Source organism: Lolium perenne, chromosome 4 (assembly GCF_019359855.2).
Source record: "Lolium perenne isolate Kyuss_39 chromosome 4, Kyuss_2.0, whole genome shotgun sequence".
In the NCBI taxonomy this organism is placed as follows: Eukaryota; Viridiplantae; Streptophyta; class Magnoliopsida; order Poales; family Poaceae; genus Lolium; species Lolium perenne.
Genome location: NC_067247.2, coordinates 226,031,540 through 226,044,800, shown reverse-complemented (window position 1 = coordinate 226,044,800; position 13,261 = coordinate 226,031,540). Strand labels below are relative to the sequence as shown.

The 13,261-nt window shown below is 46.4% G+C and overlaps 1 protein-coding gene and 1 non-coding gene across 3 annotated transcripts; both read left to right on the top strand.

The window, feature by feature from the left end:
- Positions 1–947: 947 nt before the first annotated feature.
- Positions 948–12,877, top strand: LOC127323281 (actin-related protein 2). Of its 2 annotated transcripts, none has more exons than XM_051351435.2 (15): positions 948–1,143; positions 2,219–2,329; positions 2,415–2,549; positions 2,677–2,748; positions 2,833–2,914; positions 3,007–3,056; positions 3,966–4,069; positions 4,180–4,248; positions 4,332–4,395; positions 4,468–4,536; positions 4,659–4,742; positions 7,878–7,936; positions 8,158–8,224; positions 9,861–9,944; positions 12,443–12,877. In XM_051351435.2, the coding sequence occupies exons 1-15, from the start codon at positions 1,102–1,104 to the stop codon at positions 12,521–12,523; spliced, it is 1,173 nt and encodes a 390-aa protein (XP_051207395.1). In that variant the 5' UTR covers positions 948–1,101; the 3' UTR covers positions 12,524–12,877. The 2 variants fall into 2 exon arrangements, with proteins under 2 accessions (XP_051207395.1, XP_051207394.1); XM_051351434.2 differs by having other exon boundaries at positions 980–1,143; positions 2,836–2,914.
- LOC127323323 (5.8S ribosomal RNA) lies at positions 9,316–9,473 on the top strand. Its single transcript, XR_007865554.1, has one exon. It is a non-coding gene; the product is annotated as a 5.8S ribosomal RNA (ribosomal RNA).
- Positions 12,878–13,261: the final 384 nt, after the last annotated feature.

Here is a 13,261-nt window from a genome sequence, read left to right as displayed (position 1 = left end):
GGAGTCGAGGGACAAAGAAAGCATCGATTCATTGTCTCACAAACCCTAGCTTTCATATCGTCGAGTACTTTTCGGCTGAAACCTTCGAGATCTACTTGCCCTCTACTTCTAACTAAACCCTAGTCTACAACCCGTAGGCATTGACAAGTTAATCCCTTGTCAACCGGCTTCTCAACGGAGATGAATCCAGAACAGCACCGGCACTACGACGCCACGTACTGGCGAGAGAAATCCCACCACGGAGGTCCCTGTCTGTGCATGGCATCGTCACTGCGTTCGCGCCGGCCAGGTCCCTCTGGTCGTCCTTTCCGGTCACGACGACTAGCGACGCGTGGCTGAGCACGATTGCAGCGGACGGCGTGTCGTTCTTCGGGAGCGGACCGCGGGCAGGAGGGCTGAGCGCCGGAGTTGCAGGGGCGGCCAAGGATGTGGACAGCGCGCCCGGACGAGAAGGGCAGGCACACGCGAGGTGTGCGTGAGGAAGATCGGGACAACGCGCTAGCAATGGAAAAGAAAGCATGGACGCGAGCTGCAGCGACGGGCGTGCACACGAAGTCGAGGCGCTGTCGCGCTGGTCGCTTCGCAGGGCGGCGCTGGCACAAGGGATGGGCACAGCGGTCGAAAAAACAAGGTTGGTTTCTTCAGGAGGGGTCTTTTTGCAAACATCATTGCAAAGCTAGAATCCACTTAGCTCTGACAAGTGGGATCCACTACTGCCACGTCCACAAATACAATGGCCTACCAGAACTGGTGACCGTCTATGAGGAGGCAACACATATTCAGTGACCGTAATTTTGTATTTTAGGTGTACAATGACCAATCTGATTCCGGCCAATAAGTTCAAGTACCAACCATGTATTTTACTCTTGCACGATCCCCTGAGGAATACAATCATTTTCCTTATTTCTACATGGCATGTGTTACAAAGTGCTCTGCTGACTGTATACTGTTGTACCTGTCCTAACTACAGGGCGCCTGTTGTATAGTCCAAGTCTTCTGGAAGAGACTAAAATAACCCCGCGGCGGTGGGAGAGAGGGATCAGCGAGAGAGGAGAGAGAAGTAGCAAGAGGATCGGCGAATACAGGAAAAGGAAGGCGAGAATGGAGAGCAGCAAGGTGGTTGTGTGCGATAACGGCACCGGGGTAAGACTTCCTCCCCGATCCACCCTCTCGAGGCTGTTCCATTCCTAGATCTGCCTCTCCCGACCAGCTATTGCTGCTGGCCGGTTCCTTGAATAGTCCCACGAAATCACACCGCGGTCCTCCTTCCGGTCATTGATCTTCCGGTCATTGATCGATACGAGTGCGTTCTTGTCACCGCCCAGCTGGATACGAATCGAGCCCGGCCATGCTCGAATCAGCTGAGGTAATGCGGAATTGGGATCGCGATATCGTTGTGGCGCGGATTTCCCCCCTTAGGTGTCAAGGACTAGTACGGATATGGAGTAGTGGGTTAATAATTGTAAGGGTAGTATCGGTATTCCACATATGGTGTCATGTTTGTGGTTGGTTAGGTCTATATAAGCCTACCCTTGTATCCTGTTGCAATCAACCAAGAAATATGAACCCTAATTTTATCTTACATTTCTGCAATTTACTATTTATTTTATTTAGTTCTTGCAATTTATCATTTTTCTACCGAATTCCTCTCGAGTCTCTCTTCTTGATGATCCTCTTCCGGTCAGATCCACCGGAATCCTGACATATATAGACCTAACCAACCACAACATGACACCATATGTGGAATACCGATACTACCCTTACAATTAACCCACTACTCCATATCCGTACTAGTCCCTGACATTAGGTCAAGAATTTAGAGGTATATATGAATATTCGGCTTTACCCCTTCGTTTAAAGATTTCTCCTCCCAGGATTGCTTCCGAGTTGTATTAGAAGCTGGCGTGTCAATTTTCTAGGCTGAACATCAACAATGGATATGCTGCACTTAGTGCTAAATTGTTACGAGATGCTCAGTACGCCACAGCTTTATCTGAGCTATTATTGCATTTTCCTATGAAGCTCAGTTATTCGAATCATAAATTGTTTAGGTGAAATCTCTGGCTGATATGTAGCCAATATTTTTGAATTATTATTATTACTCCGTATTATTATTATTATTATTATTATTACTCTCTCTTTGGCAACAGGTGAACCTGAAAAAGTTTCTGTTCTGATTGGATGGTTTTGCTTTTCTAATTTGACACCTACATTGCAGTATGTAAAGTGTGGCTTTGCGGGAGAGAACTTCCCTACATCTGTGTTTCCTTGTGTAGTTGGACGGCCATTGCTTCGCTATGAGGAGTCACTTCAGGAACAAGAATTGACGGTCTGGATGCCATGCTTCATTCCATACCTTTAATGTTTTTTTTTTTCTAAGTACACCTCATAATTAGTGCATGTGTTTGATGCAGGATATTGTGGTTGGAGCTGCTTGTGCTGATTTGAGACATCAACTTGATGTATCATATCCTGTCACAAATGGGATTGTTCAAAATTGGGATGATATGGGCCATATATGGGATCATGCATTCTATAGTGAACTGAAGGTATGCTTTACTTTGCTTGTACTATGAGTTTCTCCAAAAAAAAAAAACTTTGTCAGTATCTCTGATTATGTATCTTAAGTCTCTTAAACCTAGTTAAAGCAATGCATTTCTACTTTTTTTCTCCTAGGTTGATCCATCTGAGTGTAAAATTCTACTGACAGATCCACCACTCAATCCTCTGAAAAACCGTGAACAGATGGTAGGTTTTCTCATCAGACCGTTTTATAATGCAAATTGAAGTTATGTATATATTATTGACTAGTAAACTGAACCCCACGGTTAGCAGATTGAGACAATGTTTGAGAAATACAACTTTTCTAGTGTCTTCATCCAGATCCAAGCAGTTCTTTCACTATATGCTCAAGGTACTTAACCTCCCGTCTTATTCACAATTAAGGACACGAACGCACACAAAATGGCATTAGTACTTTTGAATACATGTACTTCTATTTTTCAGGCTTGCTGACTGGACTTGTCATAGATTCTGGTGATGGTGTCACTCATGTGGTATGACAATAATATTATGCCTTATATTGTACTAATAGGTTGATGACCAGACTCTGGTTCTAGCAATCTCTGTAATACATCATATGAACATTATCTGAGTATCTCACATATGCTTTTAATTTTTCATCTTTGCCAATGTACTTGTATTGACCCAAGCCAACCAAAGGAGTTAACCTTCTATTTTTGTAGAGAGTGGAAAATACTATACCTGCCATTTTGGATACTGTTTGTGGAAAAAATATACCCTCTATCTTGTTGGTTTTTGTTCATAAATACTGAAGAGAGTGGGGCGATAAATTAGGGTGGGGGTATTAAATTTGCATGCAATCCTTGCAAGTCCCAATTGAATTAATGTATAAGGCAAGTAAACCTTTAAGACGTCAGCTCGGTTTCTTATGTATGCAACACTTAGCATAATAGTATTTTTTTAACCTGCTGCCTTTTTAATTGAAATAATTTCACAACTGAAAAACTACTAACATACTGTTTTCCCTGTTGGAAATAAAATATAATAGTGATAAGTAAGGTGGAGTAGAAAGAAATACTGCTCACTTTTTGTAACTTTTGACTGATGAAGTATTGGCCACTTATTAGTTGTTAGTTAGTTTATTAACACAAGGATTACAGAATACAGCACCATACGAGGAACTTATTGCAAGAACAATGAAAAATGGAGATCCATGATACTTCTGGGCACTGTGATCTTCCATTTTTACATGATCTGCTGTATTTGCATGATAAAGATCTTAGGTATGCATTGTTTCTTTGTAGATGTCACAGCCGTTATGAGTTTACTAGTTTTCCTTGTTTTTACTAGGTTTTTTTTTCATGTGCAGTATTTATTAGTTTTTTTTGCTGTCTCTAGCGTTAATGTCTTTCCTGTAATTTTACTTTTATCTACATATGCAGGTGCCTGTAGTTGATGGATATTCTTATCCACACCTAACAAAAAGAATGAATGTTGCTGGAAGGCATATCACATCTTATCTTGTTGATCTACTTTCAAGGAGAGGGTAAGTCCGTTACCAGCTACCATGTTGAGATGTTAAAGTTGCTCGATGTAGTCTTCTACATGATTGCTTCAGTAATTTTCTCATAGTCTTAATTTTTCCGATTTCAATAGGTATGCTATGAACAAATCCGCTGATTTTGAGACCGTCAGAGAAATAAAAGAGAAGCTATGCTATATAAGGTCAGCTCTATTGTTCTAGTTCTTGGTTCGTCGCTATAGGTTGCTGTTATATCTTATAAGAGTGACAGTTAAATGATGTGCAGCTATGATTACAAACGTGAATATCAGCTAGGACTTGAAACTACAATCCTTGTCAAAAGTTACACTGTAAGTATACTGCCCTGTTTTTGTGTCATTATTGTTCTCTTTATATTGTGAGCTCAATTTTCTTCTGATCAGCTTCCAGATGGAAGAGTAATTAAAGTCGGAACTGAGCGATTTCAAGCTCCCGAGGCTCTTTTTACTCCTGTAAGTTTGTTTTTATTCTATTTTATTGCGATTTGCAAGTCTTTTGGATATAGATATATATGTACATCTCTGCAAAAATATCTTCAGTGTGGTAGTCTTGACAAGATATATCTACTGGGCAGGAACTCATAGATGTTGAAGGTGATGGTTTGGCAGATATGGCATTCCGTTGCATTCAGGAAATGGACATTGACAACCGGATGACGGTATACACCCCTCAATACGTTTATTTTAATTGTTATTATTTCATGAAGTGTTTAGATGGAACTACTATGAGAATAGCCAGCGGGTTATATCGATGAGGCAAGAACAAATTCGTACGTATTGGCAGTCCAATCTTTCACGGTACCTGATAGAGAAAACTGTAACAGAAGTAGAACTTCGAATCAAAGAAACCGAAGGAGAGAAGTCACGGATAGATTGACTCGATCAACCACGCACGCGCAGCAAAACAAATCCTCACGTCAAGGATTGTAGATACTCATAGCTTTGGCGTATCCCGACTCGAGACTTTTCTGTGTTTCATATTCAACTCAAAACCAATCTGATCCTCGTTACATGGCAGAAGCCTATTTAAAGAGCACACAGACTCGGGCCTAAGTCTAACAAACCTACTAGGATTTTACCTAAAAACTCTCTCACGGTATCTCTAAAATAATCAACTAGTACTTGCCTAATTTAAACCTGCTCCATGAATCATGTAATGTCCAAGAAGACAGCTAGAACTAGAACTCGTACACAAACAAACGTGTATAAAAATTCTTGGACTAGCAATTCTAAACACTCACGAATGCTTGAGTCCAATGGAAACTTTGATCGATCCAATCATAATGAACTTGCATGGCATCCTGAATGTTGACGTTATTTTGTCCGATAGAATCAGCTGGATGGCCATATCGCCATTCAGAATACTTTCTTTGAGCGTGTAGTCGAGCTTCGCATTCCATGCCCGCGGAGCCTGCCGCAAGCCATAGGCCTTGCGCAGCCGCAAAACCTTTTCTTCTCCGGTCATGCCGAAACCCAGTGGCTGCTTTGGATAGAACTCCTCCTTAAGTTCTTGATTGAGAAAGGCTGATTTTACGACCATGTGGTGGACCCTGGGCAGCCAAAGCAAGCAGCAGCCAGATTGATTCCATGCAAGCGACGGGAGCAAAGACTTCATCATAGTGTATAGCTTTCACTCGGGCTCATGTTATCTGTCCACTTGGGGGACTACTTGGCCTTGGTGTAGTGTCGACCTTCGGAGGGGCCACATTTGATCGTGGCTTGGTTGCAAATTTGAGAAGCAACGAGATTTGTGCAAGACGCCTCTCTTCTCTTATCTCTCTTGCTTATAAGCTTTGGACTCTTTTGTGTTTTGGTGTCACTCACACACGCTTTTTCTTTTTGTATTTTTTGTTCTTTCTCTCACTATGCAAAGATACTTCTATCTATGTAAGCATGTCACGCTTCTTCTGCTTTTCTTTTTCACAACGAGCTTGCTTCTTAGCTTTGCTCATCTTCTGCTTTTCTTTTTCACAACGAGCTTGCTTCTTAGCTTTGCTCAACTCACGCACACCCTCACGTTTGGGACGCTTGCGCAATGCTTCGCAACACTAGAAAGCCATTCTCGATGGGATAGATGCGCAAAGGAAGCTAGGGTTACAAGTTAAGGAGCAAGTTAGACCACTTTGATTTTGGGCGAGGATGATGTCGAACTTGCGGTGGTGGTGGATGGTGTCAACGAACCGCTTGGATATCCGGGGTGCCTTCGTTGTTGTCGATGTTGCGGAAGCTTGTGGTGACTAAAATGTTCACTCAAAACCGGAGTCCAAACACAAAAACGAAGTGCCAAAACGAAAAACGAAGTTAGTTGTCAAAATTTTGGACCACCAGAAGTTCTGGCCCATGGGGGCGGTAGTACCGGCGGCCGGAAGTATCGGTCCCTCGGGGCGGTAGTACCGGTTTCACCTGGTGCTTCAAGCTGTTCGTCGATTAGGGCGGAAAATGGGACCAAAAAGATAGAGAAAGATGGGGGAGTTGTAGATCAACACTAGTAACACGAAATCATTGGACCAAAACCACTAAAAACGCAACAAAATCTTAGTTCCACCAAGGGCAATTTAGGGCTATTTTTTGGGAATTTTTTGGAAACTTTCTAGAAACGAAATTGGGTTGGTGGGGGGTCAAATTTGTGTCAACCAAGAGCTGCTGATACTATATGATGTGGCCTAGGGTCAAGGAGTTGGCCCAATCTCACGAATTGACCCAAAAGAAGAGGAGGGGAAAGAGGAAATCACGAAGAACTCGATGAACACGACGAACTTATGCACACACCAACCCGATACAAATCGATTTCACTCCCGTGGCTCGATTGACCACGCCGATAGAATCAACCGGGAGAGACCGCGAGGTAGAATCTTGGTTGAGAGATCGGTGATGGAATTTGAACACACGTGTGAGAGAGTGATTTGCACTAGAATCTCACACACAAGGTTTGTGGAGCTAAGCTCAAGAGGAATAATCCAAAACTATGTCTAGCCCTAGATCTGAGCGTCCAAGGGAGTATTTATAGTAGGGGGTTCGAAGGGGTAAGTTACATGTCAAAACAGGACAGATTCAGGCTGAAACGCGTAATCAGCGGAAGTTTCGGTCCCTAGGGGTGGTAGTACCGGCCACTGGGGGCGGTAGTACCGGGTGGCCGGTACCGGCCAATTACCGGTCTAGTTCCGGAAACGACTCCTTGATCTCCCGAGATGTTCTGCGAGAATTCCGCGCATTTCTGAAAGTAGGCCGGAAGTTGGGCGGTAGTACCGGTCTCTCGGGGCGGTAGTACCGGCCTGGACGTCGATTCTTCGCTTCTCTCCAGTTCTGGGAGGAATCTGGGCGGTAGTACCGGCCCTGGAGGGCGGACCGGCCCTGCTCTTGGACTTTCTTCTTCCTCTTCTTCTCCGTTGGCTTGGATAACATGGTTTGTTTCTTGATCAACATACCTTATTACACACACGGTATTGGAATGAAGTAGCATGTCATCCAAAGAGGTATCAAAGTTATGCATGGCTTGGAGCGAGTTCACCTCTTGGTGTAGTGCTTTGGTGCGTGCTCGTGTCACTGGTCCACTTGGGGGACTTGGTCTTGATGGAGTGACATCCGTAGGGTGGGCTACATCATATTGCCTTTTAAAAAACTCTTAGTTCGAATTCTGACAATGCCTTGTAAGGGAACAAATGTTGGTAATGTTTTCAGGTTTGATGTATATGTTTTTGACCTAAGGAGGGCCTGAGAACATATTGAAATGTTTTCCCTAGATATATCACTGCATGCTCGTTATTTCTTATTAGTATGTCCAATAATATTTGCAGCTTTACCAACATATCGTCCTTAGTGGAGGGAGTACCATGTATCCTGGTCTGCCAAGTCGGTAAGATGTTGATTTTGATTTCATATTAATGAACATTTGCATGTGATATTTACTACATGACATATGAGTCACATGTTTTCTATTAACATCATTTTTTAGTTTTCTTGGTTGTTCGATGTGGTTCTGGTTCTTCCTCCCTGTCTATCAGTCATTGTTTTCTTTTTGATGATCTTTATAGAATCTTGGTTGCATATGGCTAACTAACGGATACCTTTTTGTAGTCTGGAAAAAGAAATTCTTGATCGCTATCTGGACGTGGTTTTGAAAGGGAACAAGGACGGCCTGAAGGTATTTTGTTTAATTTTTCTCAGACAGACCACACAGTTGAATGTTTTTGTTTTTCAACTACGTTTCCAAATTTGTACCATCAACTTCTAAAGCTTGATTATTTTGCACATGACAAAATTCAATATGGACTCCGCCGGCACCTTATGAGAAATCAAAGTCTTTAGGTTCCGGGGGGAATATGGTCGCAAGGCTGAAACTTAAAAGAATTGACGGAAGGGCACCACCAGACGTCGCTTAATTTGACTCAACACGGGGAAACTTACCAGGTCCAGACATAGCAAGGATTGACAGATTGAGAGCTCTTTCTTGATTCTATGGGTGGTGGTGCATGGCCGTTTTTAGTTGGTGGAGCGATTTGTCTGGTTAATTCCGTTAAAGAACGAGACCTCAGCCTGCTAACTAGCTATGCGGAGCCATCCCTCCGCAGCTAGCTTCTTAAAGAGACTATCGCCGTTTAGGCGACGGAAGTTTGAGGCAATAATAGGTCTGTGATGCCCTTAGATGTTCTGGGCCGCACGCGCGCTACACTGATGTATTCAACGAGTATATAGCTTTGGCCGACAGACCCGGGTAATCTTGAGAAATTTCATCGTGATGGGGATAGATCATTGCAATTGTTGGTCTTCAACGAGGAATGTCTAGTAAGCGCGAGTCATCAGCTCGCGTTGACTACGTCCCTGTCCTTTGAACACACCGCCCGTCACTCCTACCGATTGAATGGTCCGGTGAAGTGTTCGGATCGCGACGACGGGGGCGGTTCGCCACCCCCGACGTCGCGAGAAGTCCATTGAACCTTATCATTTAGAGGAAGGAGAAGTCGTAACAAGGTTTCCGTAGGTGAACCTGCGGAAGGATCATTGTCGTGACCCTGACCAAAACAGACCAAAACAGACTGCGCACGACTTATCTAGCCCGCTGGGCGGCATCGTCCGTCGCTTGGCCAAAGTTCTCGACAACCTCATCTTTTCGGAGCTAGGGCTCGGGGTAAAAGAACCCACGGCACCGAAGGCGTCAATGAACACTGTGCCTAACGAGGGGATGTGGCTGGCTTGTTGGCTGCACCCCGAGTTGTAATTCTATATAATCCACACGACTCTCGGCAACGGATATCTCGGCTCTCGCATCGATGAAGAACGTAGCGAGAAATGCGATACCTGGTGTGAATTGCAGAATCCCGCGAACCATCGAGTCTTTGAACGTAAGTTGCGCCCGAGGCCTCTTGGCCGAGGGCACGCCTGCCTGGGCGTCACGCCAAACACGCTCCCACCCCACTAACCTGGGGCGGGACGCCGCATGTGGCTCCTCGTCCCGCAAGGGGCGGTGGGCCAAAGATCCGGCTGCCGGCCTATCGTGCCGGACACAGCTCGTGGTAGGCGACCTCGCTTTACTAAACGCAGTGCCTCCTGTGCGTAGGCGACGCGATGGCTCCAATGGACCCTTTTAACGGAGTGCCTGATACTTACCATCAATGAGAACATAGTGTAGGTTTGTGCAAATACAGGCGATCTGATTGCATTAGCTTATTGAAATGAATCAAAATTGAAAAATCTGAATACATTTATCAGAACAGCATTATCTTTTCAATGTGTTTGCTCTCGTTTTCTTTCATAACGTGTCTGCTTTTGATTATGCACAGAAATTACGTCTGCGGATAGAGGATCCTCCACGGAGAAAGCATATGGTCTATTTAGGAGGTGCGGTACTAGCTGGAATCATGAAGGTATGTTTTCTGGAATTGTGTACTTTACTCTCCCAAAACATTTTAGTTGCTCGCTTCACCTCCTAAGTTTAAAACAGTTTGTACCAGCATCTCCTTCGTACAAAATGACTCTCAAATAGGTTGAGAGTTGCGCAAGTTAAATCATGACATCACTCAGAAAATCCTTGTTTTAACATGGAAGATGACTGTTTAGAGAAAGCCAAAATTCGTCCTCCAAAGCCGTCTCCAAAACAATTTGGGGCGCACCGGACCAAAAAACGGTTCCAGCCGCATCCCCCAAAGCCGAATTTTGTCCGGCGCGGCCCGATACGGTGTCCGGCGCCCCGAGCTCGTCCCCGTCCCACAGGGGACGAACCGGGCACGCTGGACACAACGAAAACGGAGGCGAACCGACGCGTCAGCGGCTCGGAAGGCTAAAACCCCGTCGCCTACCTTTGGTCAAGCGACGTTAATGGCGTCCCTGTTTTCCCAGGCGACGCAGGGACGCGTCTTGTCGTGCATGGCCGCGTGGCCGTCCGCCGACGTTATTGCGCGCAACCACCCGCTGCCGCCGCTGTACATTAAGACGCCCCGCGGTTCGTCTCTCACCTCTCCCAAACCTTCTCTTCGCCGCCACCCCTCCCAGATCTTCTCCTCGTTGCTCCAAACAATGTCGACCTCGTCCTCCCGCAACATCGCGGCGAACGGCTTCGGCCGCGACAGCCTAACCGTGCCGGAGGCGTGGGCGCTGTGCCGCGCGGGATATCCTGTCCCGCCGGACATGCGCCTGCCAAGCAGCGGCGGCTGGAGGATGGCCGCGAACGGCATTGGCGTCCCGCCGCCGCCGAAGCCGGACACGGAGCAATGGAGGGATGGCATCAAGGCCCGGCGGGCTCAACTCACCGCCGAGGAGCGGGCGGATCTGACATGGGCGGCCAAGGACAACAACGAGTGGTGGGCCACGTACTTCAAGGCCAAGTACGATGTCGAGATGCGCAACACCATCGGCCTCATCGGCGGGCCGAACAACTGGAACAAGGACGGGCGCGCCCTGTTATGGGGCGTTCCGGGGCGCACCCTCGACAACGTCATCCGCGACATCCGCAACGGCGCTCCAAGGTTGGAGACGCCACCCTCACCGCCAGTGTCTCCTCGAGGAGGACCACCGCAATGGCAGCCGAGGAGGACCACCGCAATGGCAGCCGAGGAGGACGACGTACTCGTCCTCCTCGAACTCTTCTTCCTCAGGACCGGCCCGGTCGACGCCGTCCTCGTCGTACCGCTCGGCGCCCTACACCGTCCCCAAACGGGAGGTGAAGGAGGGCCGGCGACGCCCGTCAACACGAGGCATGGCGGCAGCGGCAGCCGGCGGCAGCAAGAGAGGCGTCGCGGTGCCCTCCTCATCCCGAAGCCGGAGGTGAAGGAGGAGCCGGAGGAAGCGTCGTAGGCAGCGCTGCTGGCGGAGTACGAGCGGCAGCAGCGGCTCATCGCCAGCAGCGACGACCCCGAGGACTGCCCAGGGCTGCGGGCGGCGTGCTTGGCATCGATGAACGACAAGGACGCCTAGAGGGGCGACATCGACATGGCGATCGCCATGTCCATCCGCGACTTCGGCAAGCCGCTCGTGGACCTCACCGACGACGGCGCAGGACCAAGCGGCTTGGTGAAGGACGAGCCCGTCGACGAGCCCGACGAGCGCGTCAAGCAGGAGGTCGTCACCAACAACATGTACAACTTCCGCTAGTACTACGACGCCTCCGGCCGCCGCAAGTACTTCTAAATTAGGTTTAGTTTAAATTTAGTCAAATTTCGTTCGAATCTATGTAAATATATGCCAACTTTGGATGAATCTATCGAATCTCGCTTAAGTTTAAAATTTTCGAAATTTTGTTTGGGGATGCGACTGGGGAGCGACGTCCCCCAAACGCGGCACGGACGAAACACGTCCCCCAAACGCTCAATCCTGCGCGGTTTGGGGGACGCGACTGGAGATGCTCTTATATAGTCCTATTGGGGAAATACCGAGATAGTCCTGGACGAATTTGAACTGCAACTACTCAAATATTCAGCGAAGTCTTCATCTAACATTCAATGAAAGGCAATGGGGTTTCTTCCGTCTCTGTCGTGTTGCCTTGACGATAAAATAATGTCTGATATGAAAATCTTAATCTGGAATTCAACTACCGTGGGTGAGTTCTAACTTCTAAGTCCCTGCTCCATCTTCATTTTTTGTTGTTGTTCTCTGTAGGCTGATGTTTTAACCTAATAATCCCCTTCGACCATAAATTTCCCGACATTTTGGGCTTACTACATGGTACTTGTGGTAATTTTTTTGTACCGGGATAGTTTATTTAGGCCAACTCAGTGATGCATTCGCATATGGAAAAATCTTTTCATCGAAGCCATGGAGAAGAGGAAATAATTACTGAGTTGGCCTAAATGAAACCATCTGCGACTGCACGTTATCATGCTCTGGCATTCTCATATACTTTGCTAACTTGTCCTTCTCGAACAAACAGGATGCACCAGAGTTCTGGATCACAAAGCAGGAGTTCCAGGAAGAAGGCGTTGCCTGCCTAAGGAAGTGTGGACAAGCATAACCATGCAGAATGTTTTACCATGGTACACAAGGAAGAAAAACTGAAGACGGTAACAAGACTACCATGCTCACCTTGGATGATGGATGTAGATTATTAAAATGATAAGAGACCGAGGGGAAGGATCCCTGACATCAGCGACCATCCGGGCTATGACAGGGTTCTATTATGTACATTTGAAGAGCACACCAGTGTTGTTTCTCCCCACAAATGTTCACCGTTTAGTGCGTTGATGTAGTCTGCACATCATAAACGTATGTAGTCTGCACATTATAAACGTATGGTGATTTTTTAAAATAATACACTTTTTTTTACAGGAATAATACACTGTCGGGTTCCTTGAACCCGATTTTTAAATATCGGGGCAGCTGACCCCGAGTACTAGAAATTCGGGGTAGATTACACTGAAATTTTGAAATCGGGGTAGCCAAACCAGAGTCATTGTTTTCCTGTGCGGAGGGAAAAAAGAAAGAAAAGGAAAATAAAGAATTGGGGTTCAGGAACCTGATATTAGGGAATCGGGTTAGGCTAGCCGAATTTTTTTGCAGCTCCATTTTTTCCCACCATTTTCCTCTAGCCCTTCGCACCGCCGTGTTTTCCTCCAGCCCTTCTGTCGCCATGTTGCCCGCCACTCCTTCCGGCCACCATCTTCAACTAACTTTTTGTCGCCACCGCAGTCCCGCCATATTTTTCTGTCACGCTCTCGGATTTTTCCCTTAAAAAGTAGGGATTGATACACTT